The following is a 24,931-nucleotide window of genomic DNA, read 5'->3' on the forward strand; positions in this document are numbered from 1 at the left end:
GATTGTGCGTGAGCGTGCAAGGGGCTTTCCATTTTCCTTCCTGCACCCCAGACACACAATCAGTTCACTAGTGACATTCCACTAGCGACAAGGATTATCAGACTTATTTTTTCTATTGACCTCGACCTCTCTATCTCCACCGCACACTCCTTCGCTTTGTACCACGACTTTTCCTGAACAACTGGAAACCCCCATACCCGCACATACCTTGTGCCGGCACGAGGAAGATATAGGCAGGAATGTTGTCCATAGCCTGTCTGGCTTAATCGCTCCCACACTGGTAAACACTTCCGATGCGAACCCTGTACCCAGCCTGCCTGGATGATCGTGTGGGACCGTTTTTTCTTCTTCTTTCTGTTTTGAAGACAAACGGGTACGTGCCACAGCACAGCCGGCAGGTGGATAAGCGCCATTAACAAGTGGAACATGTGCACGGCTGTGCTGATTTTCACCGGTAAGAATGTTCTACCGTAATGTGGCACAAAAGCAACGCCACAGTGCCCTAGTTCTGTAGTGTTTTAGTTCAAACATTGAATCGATGGAGACGTAACACTACGCGTGAGCTGAGCATGCGACTACGCATCGATCATTAAGTCATGGTGTACTTCGATTTCGTTCATTCTTGGTAATCTATTCTCTTGAAAATTGCATTGGTCATGTGGTCATGTGTCGTTCTACTAGGTAAAACAGAGAGTGAGCTGAAGTTATTAGTAGCTTAGGTGTGTTTTTTGGAACTGATATACAGGCATCGAAGTACATCAAGTTATAGGTCCTCGTTTTGGACACATTCATACATTATTCATCTTATATAGCACAACAAGTGTAGTTGTACTAGCCCAGCCTAGTTTAATGGGCTAGATTGGGTACCGAAAGCAGGGATGGGAGGTTCAGACCATACGAGGGTTGAGCTCATCACGGGCATGCTTGAATTTGGAGGGACTACCAGCGGCCCTATAAACAAATCCATACCTACGTAGAGATGACGGATAGGTCGTTACACATTTTGGAAGATTTCACCTATCTTGGGTCAAAGGTCAGCACCGACAATAGCATGGAAACTGAGTTGCGGTGCAATGATGCAAGCTGCCAACGGATCATTCTAAGGTCCCGGGAAGCAGTTCACCTCAAAGAACATGTCACAACGGTGGCACGTTCACAGTGCCACTACTCACATACACTTCTGAGAACTTCAAGAACACTATCAAAATATGACGAAATCCTCTCAGTCTTATTGGAGAGGAAGATGCTCGTGTCAAGCTCATTAGGCTCTCCGGTGATCATGTTATGTTATGCTGGTCATGTTATATAAATGGAACCGAACAACAAAGTTCGTGATGTTCTTTTAGGTCGTTTGGAAGGATTTTGGAAGGGGCATGGTAGGCCCTAGATAAGTTGGCATGATGACGTGGAGGCGTCTGCCATTAAGGACGAGATGCTGAATTGGATCGGTAGGCCGGATGATCCGATGGTTATAGACTTGCCAACTCCTACTACTCTGGACATCGAATCCTATCCCATCAAAGAATATCTGCTTATAACACTCTCGCTCTTCCAAATTGTGCTTAAAATGAGCCTCACATATGCACACTAAGCTTCCATGTATTTTTGAATAAGTCAAAAGTTCCTAAAAAGAACAAGAATTTTCTCTCACAGCGAAATAGTGTATAAAAATCGTTTTCATTTTTTATTTATCAAAAATAAACATAACCTTCACATACAGAAACAAACTTATAGCGCCTTATACGACTAATCAGTGTACTTTGAACAATCACTCTAGCATCACTCCCCCCACTCACTCGTTCATTTGCCACACTTTAGACAATGCGCCGCCAGCGGTACGTACAGCCGATAGCGGGACGTACTTTTCGGACACGCGGAAGGTTCTATACAGTGGCCTTGGTAGCGCACCGTTCCTGGCCGGCATGCACACGTCGGATGCTCGACCAGCAGCAGTGGACAGGCGCTATTATCGGCACAGTCGTAATCGCACGTCGGTTCGCAGCAGGGCTGCATAAACACGAGCTCCTCGCAGGCGGCACAGGACACTGTAGAGGGGGAAACAACACGTTAACGATTGTGCGCTAATTCACAATGAATGGTTGAAAAGTTATAACTCATTACCTGGCGGTTTCGTACAGGGTGCGGCAGTTGTAGGACAAGGTGTTGGAGGCGTCGTCGTCGTCGGACAGGGTGGTGGTGTGGTCGTTGTAGGACAGGGTGGTGCTTTTGTGGTCGTTGGACAGGGTTTCGGCGTCGTTGTGCACGGTGGCTGGGTGGTGGGGGGTGTTGTGCAGGGAGGTTTCGTAGCAGGGGCGGTCGTCATGCACGGAGGATTCGGCCGGTACAGTGGAACGGTTTGGTAGTGATAGGGAGGAGGAAACTCTTGATACGGAGGGGGAGCATATGTGCCCGAGGGCGGATTGGATGGGCGGGATGGAGGCGTGTAGCCGTACTGCTTGGGAGTCGTCAGTACGTACGGTAGCATGGGAGGATTTGGGCATGGCGGTTTGGTAGTAGCATAGCACGGAGGTTTAGTAGGCTCTGTACAACGCACCGGAGTCGTCGTATTGCAGCGTGGTGGTGGTGGTGGTGATGGTTTTGGAGTGGTAGTAACACACGGCGCTGCTGTTGCTTTGGTCGTTTTGCATGGTGGTGGCATCGTCGGCGTTACGCACGGCGGTACAGTTGATGATTGAGACGGACACTCCGTCTTTGGGATACACTCCCCGTTGTATCGAACATATCCTTCTATGCACACACAGGTCGGTTCGTACACGAGCATCTGCGGACACAGGGTGCGGCAGCATTCGTAGTCGCAGGTTGACTCGCAGCAGGGTGGATTCGTGTGTAGCACTTCATACTCCGAGCAGAAATCTAAAAGAATGGAAAACCGATTAACTCATGCATGTCTATACTCAATCCAGTACCTGACACCCCTTACCTAGTGGGACCGTTTTCGTACAGCTAATTGCACACGTAGATCCGAACAGGATCACCACAACCAAACGAAACATGCTTTTCGCGAGGGGGCGCTAAACGCTGCACAGGTAGGGGCTCACTACAGCTCGGTTCAAAGCGCTTCCATTAAAAGTAGGCCTTGACACGACCTTTCCAGCTGCACAGCCAAAAATGACACACTCCGTCAACGAGACAGAGCAATTTTATACCTTTTTCTTCCATGTTTAACGCTCCCTCGGTTGCTGAAGATTAGATTGAACAGCACTATCTTCTTACAAGCCGTCTTTTCGACACGGACAACCATTTCTCTTTCTCTCTCTCTCGGGGGGTGAATTTTTGGGGGGCCGTGGGGGGAGGCAAAAAAGCTACTGACTACTATCACCTCCTCCCCTCTCCCCCCATTGACTACTCGCCGTACGGGGTGTGTGTTTGGTGTGAAGCAAAGATACAGCAGCAGGTGCTTCCAGCTGCGCCTCGTTTCTCAGCTGCTTTTTGGGCAGTACAACCACAGCACGGAGGGGAAAGGTAAAGAAGTCATCACCGATCAAGTCGTTACTTTAGTTCATGCGCTTTATTCTACCTTTTTTTTATTTTGTTTCTAACAGCGGCAATGATTTCATTCATCGTTTTGACGGTTGATGTGTTATTCTGTAGTTTCGGTACCGGGGGGCAAGGTTTTCACTACTGTGTTTCCGTTGATTTTTTTTTTTGTCTCTTTCGCACCCTTTACACCTATGTATAACACAAACACGCACACTGTTTCTCTTGTAACAAATAGGACAAAAGTGATGCTTCAAAGTGCACCATCATCTTTTTGTGGTTATTTTAGGTGTGTTTTAGAGTTTTTAGAGATTAGAAAAAGGGGAAAGACGATCTTTCAATGAATAGTAAAGAGGCAAACGATCCTTTTCGGGTCTCGTCTATCTGGGGGGAAAACGGTAAAGCACGTACGGTATTTTCAGGGCGGTTTGTGAGGCTTTTTTTCCTATACTAAGGCGCAGTGTGGTGTTGATATTTTTTGAGTGTTTTTTGTTTTAGTAAACACATCCTTACATCTTTTCTAATTGTGATTGTGTGTGTGTGTTTGTTTATTCAAACTTAGAACTCGAAACAAACAAAACAAAAACTTGGAAGCTCTTTCACTCACACACACACACACAACACGCGTTATTCTTTCACTGCTTTCTTCTCGTACCGTTTGGTTTTTTTTTTCTTATCAGAGGGCGGAAAGTGGTAATTATTGGGGTTTGTTTTTATCTCCACATTTATTCCTCTATTATTTGTATAACTCGATTATTCGCTTAACTTTAAACGTGTATACATTGGATCTGTGTGTGTGTAATTGTTTTTGTTTATTTGTTCGTTCATTTAAATTCTGTTCTCTATTTGTTTCCATTTATTTTCATCTTTTAACTAATCTTCTCCATCCTCTCGGCTCATCCATCCGGGGGTGCTGATACGATTTTGGCTATACTACAACAAAAACATTGAATGAACATTTTCCGCATTTTCTTCCACGTTTTTTTGTTTCATTTTTTAAACACATACACACTATCTATTAGGCACAAATTGTGTATCCAGTTGGAAGTGAGCTACTCGAAGCTACGCTGCGTGAAAGGGCAAGCCGATCCGATGATAGCACGAAAACGCGTTTAAAGGCGGTTTAGGTTAAAAACAGGGGGAGAAAGAGGGTGTTCTACATACAAACAAATATTACAGTATGCCTGTCTGGTTCGATAGTTTTGGATAGGCACGTTTCCAATATACCGCCGTTTTTAAACGTTCAAACCGTACCGTAATTACAACTAGGCTCAAAAATTTGATATTTTTCTACCCCGAATGTAAACACACACACAAACGGGGTAATAGTTTTTATCAAAATCGTTCAATATTGATAACCACAGCAATACTCACGATCATAGTTAGCACACTGTATTCTCTGTATTCGCGTGTGTTTGTGTGTGACAGCACCTTCATAATACAAATCCTGTCGCGCTTTAGCTGCCATACACAACGGGTATTCTGGTTCGATTTCTAAGCTTTCTTTTACACAACTTCCTGTTTCTGTTCCTGTTCCTTCATACACACTATTATGATGTATTCAATATATTCATATCTCTTCTCTTCACGTGCCTTATAGGAGACAAAATGTGTTCCCCGGCCAAAAAAGGGATATACAAGCACGGCGCACCACGCGTATAATATACCCAAAACATACAAGGGGGGGGGGGGGGGCAGAATAGGGTAATCATCATCGGTAGTAATAGCAATTAAAATAATAATTATTATAATAATATTAATAATAATGATAACTAAAAAAAGATAACAAAAAAGAAATTAAATTAAAAGCTGCGCGCTTCTCTCCCTTTCTCGCTCACTTTCTCTCTCTTTCTCTCGATCGGGTTGGGTGACATGTGAAGAGGGCATTGCTCACTCTCACCAGAAAAGGTTCTTCCTTTGATCAGTGTTTCAGTGGAAAAGGGAATAGGGAAATGGGGACTCCACATGCACTGTCAACGCACTCTTTTCCACTCGATGGAATCGTTCAACGCGCTTAATTTTCACATTTTGCACTGAAACGGGGACTACAAATGTGGTTCGCTAGAGAAACCACGTCTGCCGACGCAGCATTAGCACGGAACAAAAATATAGGGGCTGCATTGGGTGAACGAGCAGTCCCGGCCCCGCGTTCGACGCAAGGAACGATCATTTAGATTTTCATCAGCTCGACATAGTTGGCGGGCAGCATGCCGGTCAGCCCGGTGCGCTCCACGCGTCCCGTCATCCAGCCGGCATCGATCGAGTTCACTTCGATGATCAGATCACCCTCGCTGAAGCCAACCTCATCGCTGTCCTGCGCCTCGTAGTCGTACAGCGCACGGTAGACGCGCTGAAATAGGAAAAAGAGAAGAAAAAAATCTTATTCGAATTAGGAAGTAAAAGTGTATTTTGCGTTTGCTTCCCAACAAGACACAGCTCTGCGAAGTAGCTTTGTGAAGCAAAGATCATATTACTAAACGCGCCCTACTCTCTCAACACTTCGGGAGCAACACTAACGCACCAGAGAGAGTACAATCTACTACTTTCCCACCCAATTTCCAGAGCTACGCGACGTGACAATTCGACCAAATGCCTGCAACAAGTGTCGAACACACCTATTAGATAACATATCCAGCGCTGCGCGCTTGTGTGATGTGCACTAGAAATTTGATAGCGAAAGAGCTTTCAACCTTTCTTTTCCCTTCGAACCTACACGGGAAAGAAGCACGCGCAACTATGACCACCACTACACCGAAAAAAACACGATAAGCCACGCATTATAAGCCTACCGGCCATTGTGGTGTCGGTGGGTTGTCCAAAACACTTTGCCAAACAACACCGAAATTACGTGCCGAATTCGTAGGCAAAAATGCACACACATTGCAAGAATGCAAACAAACAAACAAACAAAAAAACACTGTACACAACACAACCAGAGGAAGTTCTTTCGTAATGCAATACATTCTTTCGCGCAAATTCGTTCTGCTGGGTTCGGGGTAGAAACTGGACGCGACTGGCCAGCACTTTTTGACAACCCAGCTTTGCACCGAGCTGCACCGAGCTTGGGTGAGCTTAATCGCACGTTTTGCTCAAGCTTTGCTGCGCATGAAGCGCATCTTCTCGGCGTGAAAGCACGTGCGTACTGCGCTATCCTATATAACCGTAACGTGCAGCTTTCCCGGCGATCATAGTGTAATAACGCTCGGTACTGATCGGTTCGAGCGATGAAGTGTCCAACCCTGGCTGCCTGCTACGGCCGCAGGCGTAAAGCCACCACGATGATGGCGTGCTACCTTGGTGTGCTGTTGTGCTGTTGTGCGTCACTAGCAGCTGCGTCCAACTACTACGACGTGATGGGTGAACATCCAGTGGCTTACGGTATGGTAGAGTGATCGAGAACGGTGGCTAGAAGCAATTCACATTACTGATCCGTTTCTTGCGCTTGCAGAGCTTGTCTGTCCGGAGAATGAGGAGCTGCGCGATACGATGCCGTGCTGTGAGCCAACTTGTAACCATGACTGCTCGAACGCGAAGTGTTCCAACGCGTACGTCCGACAGCCAACGTGCGTGTGCAAGGAGGGCTATGTGCGGCACAAGGGCAAGTGCATCCGGTTGCGTCAGTGTCCCGCCAAGCCACCGGTTCCACGTAAGCCCCTAACCTAACCTTAACTAACATAGCGTTCGATTTCTAAATGCGCTTTTCCATTCCTCCACAGCAATGTGTGGTGACAACGAGGAACTGCTACCATCGCCTCCGAGCTGCGAACCGACCTGCACCGACGATTGTGCTGGCCGGCCCGTTCACTCGCGCTACCTCGACCAACCGACCTGCGTCTGCAAGAAGGGCTACCGGCGGCACAAGGGCAAATGCATCCGGGTCGACCAGTGCCCGTCCTGCGGCCCGTACGCAACCCTCACCGAAAGTGCTCCCTGCTGTGAGCCAACCTGCGACAACGACTGCAGCAACGTGCTCTGCATTAGCCCAGTGCAAACCGGCGAACCGAAGTGCGTATGCCAGGACGGGTACGTGAAGCACAATAGCACCTGCATCAAGCGGGAACTATGCCCCAAGACGGTCTACTACGTACCGAAGCAGTTCTGCCGGTGCGGTGGCAAGCGGAAACCCAAGGGCCGCGTGCCGGTCAAGTACGTGGAGGCTACCACACCGGCCCCTCCGTGCGCCTGCCAGCAGCAGAGTGAGGCTCTTTCGCCGGACTACTATCCTGCCGTCACCTATTCGCCCGCATCCTACCCGCAAATGGTGTACGTTTCTTCGCCCTACGTTGCGACCACTACACCCGCTCCACCGTGCGCGCGTCCGACAAACCCCCCGCCACGGTATGTTCCTCCCCAGCCGCCCCAAAACTATGCCCCACCGAAGTACGCACCATACCAGCCCCCGGCAACGTGTGCCCCACCGCCCGTCCAGTACACCGCACCGCCGACCACCTGCGCTCCTCCGACAGCCCCGCCGAGACCGTACTACCAACCGTCGCCCCCACCGTCCTACACTCCTCCCAAGTACCTTCCTGCTCCTCCTCCTCCGCCCTACTCCTACACTGCCCCGCCGCGGGTTGAAGCGTCCACGTGCGCCCCGCCAAAACCATCCTACCTTCCCGCTCCTTGCAATGGTCCACCTCCCCCTCCTCCTCCTCCTCCACCCTGTGGCAGTAGTGTAACGATGCAGCCACCCTCCTACCAATACCAACCGACCCCGCCGCCAGCCCCGAAACCGTACACCTATCCAGCGACTACCCCGCAGCCCTACGCCTACCAGCCGACCACCCCGCGGCCGTACTATCAGCAGCCACCGTCCTCCTACCAGGATCAACCGTACTACGCCATACCGGCGCTGAAGCAGTGCAGCTGCAGCATAAACGCGGCGACCGGTGGACAGCCCTGTGCGGCCGGCTGCGCCCGCCAGCCACCGATTTCGTTCAACGTGGCGACACCGTCCACCACTACCGCGGCACCGACCACTACGGTCTGTCCGCCGGCCTGCCCGTGCCAGTTCCAGTACAACCAGCAGCACCCGGTCACCTACCAGGATCAGCCGTACGTGCCGCAGCCGCCGACGACCACCGCGCGGCAGCCGGTCGACGTACCGTTCATACCGCTGGCCGGGCCGAACTGCTACACTCCACCGCCCGGCTGTCCAGCCGGTGTGCCCGTCGGTGTACCCGGGGTCGGTGCTCCTGGCAGTGGCTCTTACTTTTCCGTCGGCGGATACGGCGGTGCACCTCCGCTCCTGTCTGCCGGCGGGTATGGCGGGGCACCGCTCGTGTCAGCCGGCGGGTATGGCGGTGCACCTCCGCTCGCGTCAGTCGGCGGATACGGTGGTGCACCTCCGGTCGTGTCAGCCGGCGGATATGGCGGCAGTGCACCTCCGGTCGTGTCAGCCGGCGGGTATGATGGTAGCCTCGCGGCAGCCACCGCACCGGGCGGCGATTCTATCGCGACAGCGGGCGCACCTAGCGGACCATTCCTGTCGGTGCTGCGCTACGGAGTGTAAACGTACCCGGCGTGGTGGTGCGACGTACTGCTAAGTAACTTATTGATACTCCAAAGATCGTTTGTAACATTATAATCCCGATATTTAAAATCCCTTCTTTAGATTTCTTAATAAAAAAAAAAGATTCACATAACATTGCGCATTTTGGGTCGGGGTGTTGCTTTGGTTTTTGGTCGCGAGTTCAGCCGACAAGCGACACGTACGTACCACTTTGCTCATCGATTTGCCCGTTGCATTCGAAGCAGGCGCTGCGTACTGCTGGGGCGGTTGAATGTACTGCGGTTGCTGCTGCTGCTGCTGCTGTTGCTGGGATTGTCGCTGCTGCTGCTGGTATAGCTGCTGTTGCTGCTGATACAGAGCGGCCTGCGAGTTGTCCGCCACCGAGCCATAGTAACCATTGACGGGATCAATATCGTTGACCGAACCGATTCGTCGGTTGTTGTTCGTTGACACTAAAATGAAGACGTGGGAGAGGGGAAAAAAAAGTTTAGTAAAAATCATTAATCGACGGAGTCGAACCCAAAGCAAATAGTTCACTTCAATGACCGCGCTTGAATGCGTGATCGATCGAGCTAATTGATCGTTCAGCAAAGTCCACTTAAAGCTGCTATCTAGATGGATAGAAATCCTTCTCCCCCTTTTTTTTTGGGAAGCATTTTGCACGTTTCATCATACGAACCGCATCACACGGTCGGTCGAACGGAATTCATCGTCACAATCAGCAACCATCCATCATACCGAAGAAGAAACAGCGTGTGTGTCTGTGTGTTCGGTACATTTATTTACACACATTACACCACCGGACCAACAACACACACGAGTGTGTGTGCCGTTGTTACAGGTCACAAAACCGCTGCCCTGCCCTGGCAAAGCCGTTTAAACGATGTTCACCAACAAAAATGCATATGAATGTATCGCGCGTCACGTTTACGACACCGCTGCTACGAGTGGTACGAGAGAAAGAAAAAGAAAAGAAAAAGCAGAAAGAAACATACCAAGGTGCTATCCATCACGCGGAACATACCAAGGGGGGGTAGTGTCTGATTATTTCTCACGACAGCGATGATGATCGCGCGTGACACCGAAAAAACAGTAACGCCCGAGACCGAAACGATAAGATAAGATCACTGGCATGCTACGGGCGGCACAACTGTGGTCGCCACACACAAACCGCGCCTTACTTTGAAGATCACTCGACGTATTGCAAAACAAATACACATTGCAGACCTAAAAAAAAAGGTTCGTCGCCTGGCGGGTGATTGCTAGAGAAAAAAGTATTTCAACCACCGAGGTATGGGAGTCTCGTGAGGAAAGAATGAAATCAAACAGCTTTAATAAAAGGCAACAAGAAAAATGGGACAACACAAAACTAGTGTTGGGTTTCATGAATCTTTTGTTGAGATTCATTCATATGAATCTTCAATGATGAGTGATTCGAATTCCGAGACGAATCTCTAAAGATTCATCAATCTCTAAGCAGTCTCAAATAGTTCATGATTCTCCAAGGATTCATGAATCTCGAAAGATTCGTGTCTCTTCAAAGATTCATGAATATGTAACATTTATCAATCAATTAAGATTCATAAATCTCCAGGGATGACATGTATGATTTTCAAAATATTCGACCAGAGCATGGACTCCGTTCGCCGAAATCCGTTCAACGCTCACTTCCATTAAAAGTGAGTGACGTCACTCGCTCATGAGTGCAAACGAGTGCAGATTGGTTCTCGCGGCGAACAGATTTCAGCGAACGGAGTCCATGCTGTGGCCGATTGAATTTTAGCGATGCCATGGTACAGTGGTTAAATCGCACGACTTGACGACATGCCCGTCGTTGGTTCAAGCTTCGCATGGACCGCCTCCCCGTAGCATAACATTGGCTGGTATTATTGAATCCGTTCGTAGCGGCGGCGTACGTCCCGACGCTCATTTTCTTAACGTACTAGATGGTTGCTACAGTTATTTACCGCGGCGTTGTAGGACCGCGCTAAAGAAATGTGTTGCCATCCCTAGAATTTCTTGTGAGCGCCGTACGTCCCCGCTACGAACGGATTCAATGATACAAGCCATTATATCTGGCTGCGAGGTACTTGCCAAGAAGTCTCGAAAGCTCTTATAAGCTGCCATGACCACGTAGGGTGTTACGGTAAGAAGAATAATGAGATACTCAAGCTCTCTATGTATCTTAGGAGATGTACTTAGAATCCCTTTAGATTCATGAATGTTTAGAGATTCGTGAATCTTTCGAGATTCATGAATCTTTCTACATTCATGAATTTTTCGAGATTCATGCATCTTCCTAGATTCATGAATCTCTTCAACCAAGATTTAGATTCATTGAATCTTCTCAAAGACTCATTCATATCCATGAATCTGATTCAGATTTACCCAACACTATACAAAACGGCCATGGGCATGTAGGGAGGAGGGTCCACAGTGAGGACACAAGGCAATAATGAGTACGGTGCATGATTAAAAAGTGATGAAAAAAAAACGGGAACTGAAATGACATTTCCAAGGTGCAGCATCATTTCACTGGAGTGTGCAACAACACAACAACAACAAAAAACATATACACCATGCAAAATAAACCGAGCGAATGTTGTAGTTCTTCAACAGACCAACAAAAAAAAAGTTTCTTCCTAGCGTGAGATGAATCTTTCGTTAAATAGACACACTGAATTGCAATACAATCTTCCTCGATGTACCATCCCATTGATTCGGGCACTTCTTCAAATCTAAAAACAAATACAAAACAAAGCGTAATACAACATGTAATCCCTTCTCCACCAGGCGATACACAACCCACACCTCCATTCACACGAAAAACACGCACAGAAAACGTAAAAAGCTGATCTAGCAATGTGCAACAACAATAAAAGGGGAAATTAATAGTCTAGCGAAGGTTTCGCCGCCTGGTGCAATACTTACAATTGCCGGAGCTGTAGATCAGCGTTGCGCTCTGGCGGTTCGGTTGCGGCACGTTTCGTGGTCCGTCCGTAAGCGGATCGTAGTCAGCAATTTTACCAATCCCACCAGCACTTGCTGCTGCTGCTGTCGCTGCTGCACCGTTGTTCATGTTGCCGTTGTTGTACTGATACATATGCTGCTGCTGCTGTTGCTGCTGCTGCTGCTGCTGAGCGTGCATTGCACCTGCGTACTGACTGTTGCTGTTGGCACTGTAGCGTTGTTGCTGCTGCTGACCGTACGGATCGACCATCGCTGCCGACTGCTGCTGATGTTGATGATGGTGATGGTTGCCAGGCTGACCGTGCTGCTGCTGATGCTGCATATGCTGCTGATGATAGACAGCACCATTTGCACGCTGCTGCTGCTGCTGCTGTTCCATCATACCATTACCACCGTGGTGTTGTTGCTGTTGCTGGTGATGATGATGCATATGTTGCTGCTGCTGCTGACTGTGATGATATTGTGCGTTGTTGTTGCCCATGTGCGGGCCGGCCGTGCCATTGTTGTTCACCTGGTTGGCGGTCGGGTTCGGGCGGGCATAGTTATCGTACGGATCGTAGTACTTTTGGGTCGCGGCACCACCGCCGCCCCCACCGGACGGGGTGGCCGAGTTTTGCAGCACCGAATGGCGCACGTGCTCCGCACTGTTGCCAACCGGACCAGCACCATTGTTGGCTGCTGCATGCTGCGCGTAAGCCGCACCGGTCGGATAGCTGCCCGGCTGTTGCTGATGGCCACCGTATCCACCCGCCTTATTGTTGTTGTTCATCTGCTGATACTGCTGCTGCTGCTGCAGCGCCGCCGCCTGGTGGTGGTAGCTGTTCGCCTGGTTGTGTTTGGTAATGTTGGCGGTGGAGATGATCTGCGCCTGCTGCGATGTGTTGGTCGGCCCGCCCGCCATGCCACCGTTGTTGTTGACCTGCTGCTGGGCTGTGGGGCCGCCGCCTGCCGCCGGTGCTACGACCGGTGGCGGCGGTGGCGGCTGATAGTGGGGCAGCGATTCGGCCGCCAGCTGCTCGGAAAAGTACTCCGACTCCAGATCGTTGTTGTCTGTTGTTGTTGTTGTTGTGCGGCAAAGGATTAGTTAATAACGCGTGTGTGTATTGTGTACATTTGTTGGGTTGCGTTTGTGTGTGTGTGTGTGTGTGTGTGTGTTTGAAGCGTTGCGTTGTGTGCGTCGCGCGCAAGTGCATTTCAAAGTCGGTGCAGATAGGTTCGACCCCCCGATTACCGAAGGATCATTTGTGTCAAGGATCATTTGCATGATTTGATGTGACACATATACGTACACACACACAGATATATATTGGATGAAAAAGGGAAACACAATACGATCGAGCGATATAGAGGGCGTTGTCGGGATACGATCGGAATACATCAACAACAACACAAGCACAAGAGATAGATGAATATGCACACACACACAGCATTGATGATGAAGTAGGGGGCAGGTGGTGTGACAACAGCAGGTGATGAAAGTAAAAGCAAAAAAGAAAGCACAGTAAGTAAACAAAAAAATGTATAAATATGTAAATTAATTGATGATTAGATTGATGCAGTATGTGGACTAGCTTACTCATCTAAAGAACGTTTCTCTTCCCTTCTAAAATAATTTAAATATGACGTCAACAAAGCACCTTCATAACAGCAACAATTCTAGCTAGACGAAACTTTTTTTTCCAAAAAATCCCATCCTATAATTGCATTATTCTTCTTTTAAGCTACGACGCAATACTCCCAATTAACGTGAAAAAACGGTACCAACAATCTTTCTTTTCCTACCCGAGGATTAATATTTCAAACCGCTCTTCTGGACCTCCCAGGCCCAAAAAAGTGACTTCACATTCTTCTCCGGACATCTTCGAAAGTATCTTTTACTGTTTTTTCCCGGTTTTACAACACTGAATTCCACCCACTACAACGCAGCAGGTCGTGAAGGCAGGTTTGCCGCCAGTATTTCTTGGTTCAGTGTGAAAAGGTGCCCATTCTTAGTGTGAGCTTTGAATGAGCCGTGGGAAAATCGGTTTGCTTCACCACGCAAAAGCGCATCGTTTTCTTCGGGTTGGTCGGTCTCCTCTTCGGGAGCGGCCGGGTTTTGTTGTTTTCGACCAACAATTTATGGAATACATTAAAAACAATTACCAAAACTGCCTATCGCAAACACAACACCGTCACTCGGCCGTACGTTGACTTTGCCACAAGCTTACCCACTGTGTGGCCTTCCGTCTTCGTTCGGGGTTCGGCCGAATGACTCATGGTGATGAGAGCCTTCTTCTAAAAACCTTCTAAGACCATTATAATTGACACACAGCTCCATACATTTGACAGTGCACGATCAGTTCCTCCTAATGGCTCGTGTGTCTATTTCACCTGATCCTTCTGCTGGCTCAAACGTGCCCAGTAACAATCGGGCCAATTCTCACTTGTACCTGCCCGGATATGATGGATCTTTCAAGCCACAGACAAACAACCTTGACAGGGAAAACAATCACCAGTAACAAAAACAGTGGTCTCGACAAGCTCGACAAGTTTGTCTAGGCAAGCCGAAATATTTATGGTCGCTCATAAAAATGCGGTTCCTCGTCACACGGTCTTAACCCTTACCACACCCGCGTCACCGACATCTGACAGGTAGGTATTCATTGTAACCAGCTACACAACTCCATTACTACTCTACTCGACATTCCAACGGTGTCATGGATCATGGTCATGGTAACAAAAAAAAATTGGCAAAAATCGCATGCATCGACTTAAAACAAAACCCACCGAATGGCTCAAAGTCTTCTAATCGTAATTCCACGTGCCTCACCACCACAAACACAATTCAACCTTCCGAATGGTTGGCCAATTTATCGATGCACATCACTTTAGTTCACTTGGATTTTTTTTCCGCTGGCGAGCACTCCTTTCGATTGTTCTCCCCTAATGCTTGTTAGAGTCTCCTTTCCTGTGGGGACGGCATTTTATTGCATAAAAACAACGTCGCCGGTCGTCACCCGGCAAACTTTGCAGTGGTCATAAAGCACCCCGCCATATAAAACGGCGTACATCTTCGTCTCCCAGCCGAGTCACCGAGTCATGAGCAACAACACAGGACATTCGATTTGCTTCGAAGCTTTTGTTGGGGTGTCGTCTCCCCAAAGGGTAGAAAGAGGTTCGGTTTTGTTCTGACGGTTGCAGTTTAGCACCACCAGTACGAACCGAAACGAAGGCGAGCAATATACGAGGAACTTCCATGCTGGGTATGGTAAAACGTGCAACGTGAACGTGAAGTTTTGGGGAGAAAACATTCCACGAGTCCGGATGGTTTGCGTTTAACATCCCTGTTTCCCCTTTTTAAAATTTTCGTTGTTGCGCTTTTTTCATTCGCGATAAACTTTTGCTGTTGTTTGCACTTTGCACGTGTTTGTAGCGTGTTAGGGTTGCCCTTTAGACGGGAAGCTTATCGAGATCTGCTTTCCTGCGAATCTAGTGAGAAACACTCTTATTGCCTCCAAGGATGGCGCCCTTGCACACTGGACGCCCTCCAGAGGTCTGAAATTCGACAATTGCTCACTTGACATGCGGATGCTCGTGTTCGAGCAAAGGAAGGAAGGAAAAAAATGCTTCAAATTTCTATGGGGACAGGCGGATCTCCCCCCCCCACTGCTTGCGAGAGGTCTTTGGAGTTCAAGGAAACGGAAACGCAACGAACCGTGAAGCAATAAAGAGGGTTGGAGCAATGGCAGCTCTTCTGTTGCCGTTCTTGTCATAATGGGCATATACCCGGCCGTTCAGCCGTTACAGTGAGAAAGGGAGGGTGAAATAGGTTTCAGATGATATCGCGCTCCGATCGGGCAACACCACTTTGGCAAGCTTCCGACTGGATCCCCCCTCCCCCTTCGTGGGAACCACGGCGGAAGAACCGTTAGCGTGTCGTTAGTGTCGTGTATTTTGTCATGTTTCCAAATAATTAACTTCGCTTTCGGGGATGAAATATTGTAAAAGTTGTAAGAAATTATTACGATAATCGTTCGCTTTAGCGCCAACCTGTGTGAGGTCATTTCAATTTCCCTTTGCTTGTTTACTGTCAAGCAAAATTAAAAACAATTAGTTCCATTCGTCGATACACTCCGCTCTCCAAAGAACAGTAAAAATATGAAAATTATCCACGACTTGCTATTTAATGTCTTTTTTTACATATACTCCACATCTAGGTACTATCATGGCAAGTTGCTCTGCCCTGGCACATCGCCCTCCCCACAGCACAAAATCAATCGCTTATTCATTCATTGACCGTTCGAACGAAATACCAACGGTTTGTTTGGGCAGTCTCGAAGCTGTTTGCATCACGACACTTCCGCCTTTCGTGCTGGCGGCCTGTGTATGTTTACATTGCAAACACGCCGGGTTGTGTTTGTTTGTGTTTCCGTTTCAGCGCCAGCCGAAGGAAACACACATTTAGCATAACGCAACCCAAATACACACGGTACGCTCGCCCAAGCGGCAGCAAGAGTGTGGGAAGATTACCGCAAGAGATATTTATAGGTCCGCGTCTTCTATATTTCGATCCTCACGCACACAAACACTCTCACACGTGACGAACGATCGTATATTGTCATAATCAATCGTCTAGTTTTAGCCCGCTTTTATTGTACGAAAAGACGTTCGGCTAACAATGAAACAGTTGTTTGCAACTTTAGCGCCATCTAGGGTCACTACAGACTAAAAAAGTGTAAAATTTGGAATCATGCACTAGAATCGATTTCCCTAAACGTCACAAACCCAACACATTCACACCAGGGCTTTGCGTCTGAGCTGCTGCTGCTGCTGTTGCACAAGCGACACATTTTAAAATGGGAAAGTTCGTTGCCATTCCCAGCTGTTTCCTGTTACGTTTTCCTTCATTTCCTTTATCGCAAAGCTCCCATCCCAGCCCACAGAGAGCACAAACACACACTCACATCCTTTAAGAGTAAACTTAAGTAAAATTCACCACCGAAACTTCCAAACACCCAACATACATATCCGGTGTCCCATCCCGGCACGCACACGCATCACTTTTACTCACCTTTACTGTCGATGATTTCCGTGCACTCTCGCTGTCGCTCCATCGCGGCCTTCTTCTGCAGATCGCCATGGTACGCGACGTTCGAGATGTTTTTCGTGTTTTGCTTGATTCGTAGCGTTTCCGGATCATCGGCAACCTTTTTGTTTTGTTGTGTTTGTTTTTCAAGCCCGAGAAGGGTGCGCGAATTTTGGACACGCACACCAGTTCCACCCAGGATGACGTTTGGACGCGTTTGTTGATGGTCCAGGACAGCAGGGTGAAGGATGCAGTGAAGGAAAACAAATGAAAAGAAAAGAAATTTAGTGAGACGAACTAAACATATTTCACGTAATAATGAAGTATGTATGAAAAATCTTGTGAATGGAGCTATTTTATGTAAATTTAGTTTCATTTTTAAATACAGTAAACAATCAAATTTGATAAATTTGATGTTTTGTTTTTTAATGTTTTTTTTTCTATTCGGAAGAGATATTATTGAATTTTATAAACAATTTGCACTAAAATCTCAAATTAAAAGTAATGTTTTATTGAATTCTAATTGGTAATAAATTAATAAAATTCACAAATTAAAGGCAATGTATAGAAAAACGTCCTAAATAAATGAAACATAAGCTTATTACTTCATTTTCACGCTGGAAAAAGCAAAATTCATTTTTCCCAAAACAAAACGTCTAGCTTCTCACAGGCAAGCCAGAACAGCACCGGTGCACCGAGAGCCTCTCCAAAGTGAGTGAAAGAAATGAAGTGATGTTCACAACATCGCTGAATTCAACTCTGAGCAGAGGAGGAGGAGATCGTCTTACCACAACGGTATATACATAGAGCCTAAACCCCAAACCACGAGAGTGTGTGCTCTTCTGTGCATCGAATTAATTGAAGTAAGAAATCCGGTGGGCAGACGGAATCATCGTGTGTCCTACATTCGGAACCAACACCGACTTGAAGTGTGTTGATGTTGCTGATGAGAAGGATTTCTTTTCTTGTTGCTCTCCTGCTCTTTCCATCAACTCCGCTCCACCAATATCCTCCCCCTAAAGGACTCGCCGCCAAGCTCACCAAAAATCGAAAGTTTTGGCTGCCGTTGCTTGGCGAGAGTACTCGAGAGTGGTGCACGTGAACCGAAAGTAATGGTTGCAATTACGGTGAAAAAACATGATCGCCCTCTGCCCCGATCTCAGCCAGAGAGCGTGAGTGAACAAGAGATACTCCATCGTAGTAGACGGCATCTCGCGATTAATCTGGCAAAAAGTGTTGATACTGTTAAGCCACACGGACACACACGCTCGCTTACCAGTGAAAGGTAATTATTGATGCAATTAGTGCTAATGTTCTTTCCGATGCCTTGTTTGCTTTCGTGCGAATCAATCAAGCACAAACGATTGCATTGCTTGGCGAGTATTTATTCTGTACCGGCGGCGCACGTAAATTAAACAAAAGACTGCACACAGAAAACAAACAAGCGACGAACCTCACCAAATTTATAATAACGTACAAAAAAAAGACAACAATAGGAACAGAGCAACTCTTTGGCGCTTACCTGCGTCACTTTTCCTTTCAGCTTCTCGAAGTCTGCATGGTATTTCACGTTCGATTGAATTTTGGTATTTTCCGCGATTCGCTTGAACTCCGGTGTCTCCGCGATCGTGGTAGCTTTGGCTTTGGGTATGTGTCTGCAATGTGGGGAAAAGAAAACGAAACCATTATCACTATTTGATCTGCTCCATTGCACGGTACAAATTTGTACAAGCTAAATGCGCTGCGCCTACTAATTAAGACATCACCAATCAAACGAAGCGTCAAATGGGCAGCAAACGAGCTCGTGCTGCTTAAACACAACGCGTTCTGAGAGGATGGTTTGATTTGAAGCACAAAGTGAACGTAACCAATTTACTCCTACTTTTCGCATAAATCTAAAAAAAAAACACTCCTAAATCTAATGCAGCCGGCTGTAGTGTCAGGTTGACATACGATCGCATGTGTGCCGGCTGAGCATCAGAAACCGTTTTAAAAAAGCACATCGCATCCTCTATTAAAGGGAATAGAATTAATCGTTGGAATGTGGTCGGCAACCTTCGCTTTGCTGTGCGTTTATATGGTCGTGCCATGTGCTGCCGCGGTTCCTTTTAAGTGCTGATGCGTTTTATGTTTCCAGCGGCACCGGAGCGATCAGGCACAATCCGCAAACACAGCTAATAATGATCACTGTCAACTACGTTCACCATCACCATCATCATCATCATCATCATCATTGTGATCTGCTTCGCTTCGCAAGATTGAGTGGAACAAAATGAAAAAGAGAGATCCAAACAGGGAGCCAGAAAGGAAGCTAAAGATGCACAGAGAGTGGGTGAGAGAGAGAGAGGGAGATGACACGGTGTCAATAAATGCACCGTATGCACTTGATTAAGTTACAATTATATACCAATCACACTTGCCGGCTAGCCATTCTCTTGCATAATGCAAACTTCAACGATATGTGCGATCTGTTGTGAGGCGTTTCTTATTTCCATCGGACACTATGGCGCTCATCTCACTTTAATGGACTGTAACGCAATATAACTTCATTTTTTGCTTAATACTGCTGCTGTGAGACGTTACTACAGTGAGTTTTTACAAGAAAGTAACACCGCAATTGATCTAAAAGGTAATTTAAATCCAGAATCCTAGTCACGGCACCAAATATGTTCGTCGGTCGTGCCTTTTTTAAATAAAATCTTTGCACATGGCAGAAGATTGGGCTCCAAAAGCCAGGATTTCATCGCATTTTTATCATTATTATAATATAATAATAATTTTATACCATAAATATAAATGTTTACCTAATTTTAGCATTCTCTTAGGCAAAAAAGCGCAACATGTACGTGCATGTGCCCATATTTAGTAATGCACTTCTGACTGCAGCCTGCCCAACTATGGCAGCAAAAGGGGCCCAGTGCATGACCGTTCCTTCAATCAAAGACGCATATATGTGTGTTTTGCAGACCGTAAACGATACTGAATAGCGTGTGTAGACTATCCGCCTTCATGGGTAGGTGCAAGGAAGAAGAAACGGGGCAACATTGTACGCTAATCAACCGCATATGCGCTTGAGAGGATCGCCAAGATCATGACAGCTTTGTTTGTCTTACAAAACGCTGCCAATAAACACAGCTGTTTAGATGCGCAAACCCAGCTGGTTATCTGTCGAGCAAACAAAACCGACTGTTTGTCACAATTAAATTTATTTGAAGTTTTAAAGCCCCTAAATAAATGTTACTTAAGACGATTGCATACGTTTGATGTACCACTATCCATGCCTTACAGCATTATAAATGGCTTTAAAAATTTACATTTCACTACACACTCGCTGCTTTCGCAGAGGAAGCGATTGCAAAGCCCCCGCCGCATATGAATAAAACATCTCCACAAACTCAATCATTTCTTGCTACATGAAATCCATTTTCTTCAAGGGGTCGTCCATTTTTTAGTGATGTGATGTGTGTTTTTTTCTTCTGAAAAATGCATATTTAAACGGTCGCTAAAAACGCCAACGCCCAACTTTTAGCGAGCTCCGTAAACTAAATGCGTTCGAAGGTCCCGCAGCACTACTACCATACTATTCTTTGCCCACATACATTCTCACACACACCCATGTACACCGTAGAGGCAAACGAGAGCATATATAAATTGGAGAATGGTTGATTGTTCGCCTGTGCGCACTGAATGACGGTTCATTCATCAAGGCATCTCCGGGCAGCTGTTGGTGCTTTTGCAAAGGCAAGGCCCGGCCTGCACGATGGGACAGACACATACTTATACACACACACTTACAGTAAAGTCATCAGAGCATCCATTTCCGGTGAAAATTTTTCAAACCACTTTTCGTTCTCTCTCCACACAAAGTTGCCGTCAGCATCAGCAGTCAGCATTCTGTGGCTGAGCATAAAACTGTGCGCCCGGTCTGACGACTGCAACGAGCCGTAACAATTAAGATATGACGGATTTCCTCCCGGGCTCACCATTTCAAAGGGTTGGGAGGGTGGGAGGGAGATCTTAAAAATAGCTTCAGTTTGTGCCAATTTCGCTGGGAGTGAGTAGGCGAAGCAAGGCACTGAAACAGATCTGAATGGTCTCGCATTAGTACAGATTACCATTCTAGGGAAGAAACCATTCATCTTGAAAAGGCGTGAAACAGGACTGACATCAAAAATATGGAAGAAAAATAAACAACAACAAGAGTGTTGAAAGTGACAACAACATTTAATGGTGTGCATTCCTGAAGAGCAAGATTCTGATGGTACCGTTTGTTGTCGTATGCTGGTCGAAGGTGCATTTAACAAATCATCTTTAAACACTCCTCTTTTTTACAGCATTGCAACACCATCAACGTAGAGCCACAACACGTGCAGCAGCGTGCCGCATTTATTATAAGCCCTTACACAAAACTAAACGTTTGAATTCCATGCCCCATCACTTCCTGCAGTGTTGTTGTAGCGTAGCATTTAAAAAAAAAAAACAGCATAATAGATGAGTGTGTCTGTCTTATGGGGGAAGTGAAAACTTCTTCCTTTATAAAGCATCTTTTGCACCTCAATGGTGAAAAGCAAGACCAAAAAACACGGCCTTTCATTTAGCGTCTTGCATTGATCCACCCCTTTCCCTAATTGTCGGCCAGAGCCTTGGTCCCAGAGACAGCCGGGCCTTAAGAATGTCCGATGCTCACACATTCTAATGTACACACACGCACACACACACGCACGCGTAGATGCACGTTGTACGTACATGGAGACGATGAAGCGGAGCGATTTACTGCAAAGCAATGTGGAAACGCATCGCAACTTTACGCCCATTGAGAGAATTCCAGACATCCAGACAGACGGACGACGACGACGGCCGGGAAGAACGCCAGACAGATAGCGGCAAAAACACAGCGGAAAGAGGAACAAAAACCAACACCGAACAACGATAAACGAGTGCATAGAAGAGCGAGAGCGCACGATAAGGGTAGAGAACTATTGCCAGGCAACCAGCACACCAGGCGCGGCCAGGCAGGCCAAACACCAGCACTTTAAACAGGCCCATGATGAGCTCTAGCAGCAGCAGCAGCAGGAACTTTTTGCCTAAACGGAGTCAGTTTTTTGTTTCAACGAATTGAAATAAATTGAATAATGATGCAAGTGGGTTTTGCGCCTCGTTCCTCACCACGCTCCAGAACAACGGTCACAGCAATGGGCAGCACCACACTTGGAACGAATTTAAAACCATCACTCCCGTATGTATACCCCCACACGTACACAACCACAGCTTCTGTGAGATAAACTAAAGGAAGGAAGAAGCACGGTGGCGGCAACCAACGCAAATAACGCGTTCCGAAATGCACCGGGGTCGAGTGTGGGCGAGGAGTTTGAGTGGCAAAGAGCATCGTTTCCGAAACCGTGCACACAAACACACTATTGCACTCTTCACTCTGTGTGTGTAAGTGGCATGTAATAAATAATAAATAAACGGTAACCTCCTTCCAGTCCGGTTCCGGGCAGGTTCCGGACTGCGGAACGGAACCGAACCATTTCCAAAAGCCGTCACTGCCGGCGGGGACCTATACCTATGGTCGTGTGTTTAGCACAAATCAATTTTACGATGCTTCTTCTACCGCGCATCATCGGTCCCCACACGTTGCCACACACATCTCATGCCATAAACTTCAACAGTGCCAGTGGGGGAGTAGCGGAGCGCTGCAGTGGTTAGCATACATTAATGCCCCGGGCGAAGTTTATGCTGCCATGCCTTGACCAGTTTTGACGATTTTATTTAAACTCTGAAGGGGAAAGGGCATTTAAAACTATTTAGTGTATTTGTTTTGGAGAGGTCAGGTAAAAAGAGAGAGAGAGAGAGAGAGAGAGAGAGAGAGAGAGAGAGAAAGAGAGAGAGATAGTGGGAAAGAGAGAGAGAAAGAGAGAGAGATAGTGGGAGAGAGAGAGAGAAAAAGAGAGAGATAGTGGGAGAGAGAGAGAGAACGAGAGAGAGATAGTGGGAGAGAGAGAGAAAGAGAGAGATAGTGGGAGAGAGAGAGAAAGAGAGAGAGAGATAGTGGGAGAGAGAGAGAGAGAGAGAGAGAGAGAGAGAGAGAGAGAGAGAGAGAGAGAGAGAGCATTTACAATCTTTAATGTTTTGAATTTACTTTTGAATGTTAATTAATTTTGAATTTAATCATTCTATGGTTTGAAAATATTGTTTTTTCCATCGAAACAAAAAGCGTTGTTTTTACAAGAGGTTCAACGTGCTGATTGCTACGGGGTTATAAATCTGATCGATATCGATAGCGTATTGCACCAGCATCTACAATTGGCACGCAATATCTAATCTCGATTGGACGACGACCAAACGCGCCTCCATATCTACCCTTAAATACGTTTAAGGTTTGACTTTTTTGAACTGATGTTTTCTTCTTTTTTCATTGGCTCGTGGTTCGGTCGTCATGTCATATAGCTGCTGCTGTCCTTCTCCTACTGCACAGTGGCCTTTCCATACCGTTCTAAACGAATAAATTGCATTTCATACGCGGTAATTATGGTCACAATCGATCCCACGACTTGTGTTGTGAAAGGTCGTCACCTTTGTCATGATACTAGGAACAAGCCACCATCATACCATGGATAATAGTTAATAATAAGATACGCACAGACGGTCACCCGTACAGACATATCATTACAATTCGCATTTGATTTTTTTTCTTTTTTTTTTTAACCTAACGCTTAAAATTCATTCATTCAGTGAGAAGCGAAAATCATGTCTTACATTTAAATAATAACCCACAGAAAATTCACCCGGATACAACCACACGTTACCAATCCTCTTTCAGCGTATGTACATCCGCGCAGCATTCGCCTTTGCCTCTTTTTTGCCAGCTCTTTAAACTTTCCACTTTCCCAAACGCGCCCACCTCCCCCAATCGCCACGGGCGTTGGAGGATTTGCTGCCAGTAACAGTGACCTACTAATCTATTGCCTTCGAAAACAATTAGCATGCACATGGGCAGGCAGGCAGGCAGCAGTTTGCCAATGTGAAACGGCGGTGCCCACGTTGCGCTTCGGTCAATACGAAATACGGCTGTCATCCGTGGAATAGAAGAAACCTTAGGACAGCATAAAAAAGGGGTTTTATTGTCGATCGAACCAGGGGGGGGATTGAGGCGGCGTACAGTGGCGCCAACGCAATAGTAGTGGGAGGCAAGCAGAAGTAATAGCAGAAGCAGAAGAAAGAAGAAAAAAAACAGGTTGTACTGTAGGGGCACACATCCACACATTATGATGCACTTTGGCAAGGCGCGCTGTGGAACGAAAGTGCTGATCAATCTATTTATCACTGCCCATGGGAACACGACGGCGATTAATCGTCGAACCGTTTGGCGAATACACAACGGAGTAGCCCGGTGGCAATAGACGGCAGTAGACGACGCGAAAGAATCGATAAGACGCGCGCTCTCGGGTGGGATAAGGAGCCTAACACGTATCGAAAGCCAGTAGCATTTGGGGGGGGGGGGGGAGGTTGGAAGCAATCGATAAACCTGCCTGTTGTACACGAACAGGCCTTATAAGTGCATTACTGTGCAACACTCAAACGACCACAACCATTACACACAGAGGCGCCGCTTGAAGTCTCCTCTACCAAAACTGCCATTTATCATACATCCTCCCGTTTGGCAGAAAAAAGTGTCAGATACCTCAACAACACGCTGACCAAACGCACACTCTAATGCACACACACGCTTAACCCTGTTGCGTCAAGAGACGTTTACAGCCCGCACCAGCGGTTGACCTTTTTTGGGCAGCAAAGCCCGGTATATATGCCACATGGGTGCATTACCGGTCGACCGATGGGTGATTTAATGCTAGTAGCCCGCCCGATACCGATCGATTGGGTTC

The 24,931-nt window shown here is 47.0% G+C and overlaps 3 protein-coding genes across 3 annotated transcripts in view; 1 reads left to right on the forward strand and 2 right to left on the reverse strand.

The window, feature by feature from the left end:
• Positions 1 to 1,658: 1,658 nt before the first annotated feature.
• Positions 1,659 to 3,376, reverse strand: LOC3290193 (uncharacterized). The gene is made up of 3 exons (XM_557209.4): positions 2,942 to 3,376; positions 2,122 to 2,874; positions 1,659 to 2,045 (listed from the first exon to the last, which is right to left on the reverse strand). The coding sequence occupies exons 1-3, from the start codon at positions 3,012 to 3,014 to the stop codon at positions 1,801 to 1,803; spliced, it is 1,071 nt and encodes a 356-aa protein (XP_557209.4). The 5' UTR covers positions 3,015 to 3,376; the 3' UTR covers positions 1,659 to 1,800.
• Positions 3,377 to 3,507: 131 nt separating this feature from the next.
• Positions 3,508 to 24,931, reverse strand: part of LOC5667268 (LIM and SH3 domain protein Lasp) — a 58,211-nt gene continuing 36,787 nt past the window's right edge. Inside the window, exons 3-7 of the mRNA XM_001688840.2 lie at positions 18,568 to 18,700; positions 17,031 to 17,166; positions 11,942 to 13,030; positions 9,218 to 9,462; positions 3,508 to 5,848 (exon numbers count right to left, since the gene is read on the reverse strand). Of these exons, the coding sequence (XP_001688892.2) occupies positions 5,669 to 5,848; positions 9,218 to 9,462; positions 11,942 to 13,030; positions 17,031 to 17,166; positions 18,568 to 18,700 (1,783 nt within the window). The 3' untranslated portion in view covers positions 3,508 to 5,668. The remainder of the gene's footprint in view (positions 5,849 to 9,217; positions 9,463 to 11,941; positions 13,031 to 17,030; positions 17,167 to 18,567; positions 18,701 to 24,931) is intronic.
• On the forward strand, positions 6,282 to 7,204 carry LOC133392252 (serine protease inhibitor swm-1-like). Its single transcript, XM_061652143.1, has 2 exons — positions 6,282 to 6,876; positions 6,947 to 7,204. The coding sequence occupies exons 1-2, from the start codon at positions 6,723 to 6,725 to the stop codon at positions 7,159 to 7,161; spliced, it is 369 nt and encodes a 122-aa protein (XP_061508127.1). The 5' UTR covers positions 6,282 to 6,722; the 3' UTR covers positions 7,162 to 7,204.

This window comes from Anopheles gambiae, chromosome 2, assembly GCF_943734735.2.
Source record: "Anopheles gambiae chromosome 2, idAnoGambNW_F1_1, whole genome shotgun sequence".
Lineage (NCBI taxonomy): Eukaryota > Metazoa > Arthropoda > Insecta > Diptera > Culicidae > Anopheles > Anopheles gambiae.

Bases quoted from the DNA above. Each gene is read 5' to 3' on its own strand.
- LOC3290193 (XM_557209.4), bottom strand. From the start codon at position 3,014: ATGTTTCGTTTGGTTGTGGTGATCCTGTTCGGATCTACGTGTGCAATT. The intron at 2,875-2,941 runs GTAAGGGGTGTC...CCATTCTTTTAG, and splicing joins TACGAAAACGGTCCCACTAG to ATTTCTGCTCGGAGTATGAA. The intron at 2,046-2,121 runs GTAATGAGTTAT...CCCCCTCTACAG, and splicing joins ACCCTGTACGAAACCGCCAG to TGTCCTGTGCCGCCTGCGAG.
- LOC133392252 (XM_061652143.1), top strand. From the start codon at position 6,723: ATGAAGTGTCCAACCCTGGCTGCCTGCTACGGCCGCAGGCGTAAAGCC. The intron at 6,877-6,946 runs GTATGGTAGAGT...TTGCGCTTGCAG, and splicing joins TGAACATCCAGTGGCTTACG to AGCTTGTCTGTCCGGAGAAT.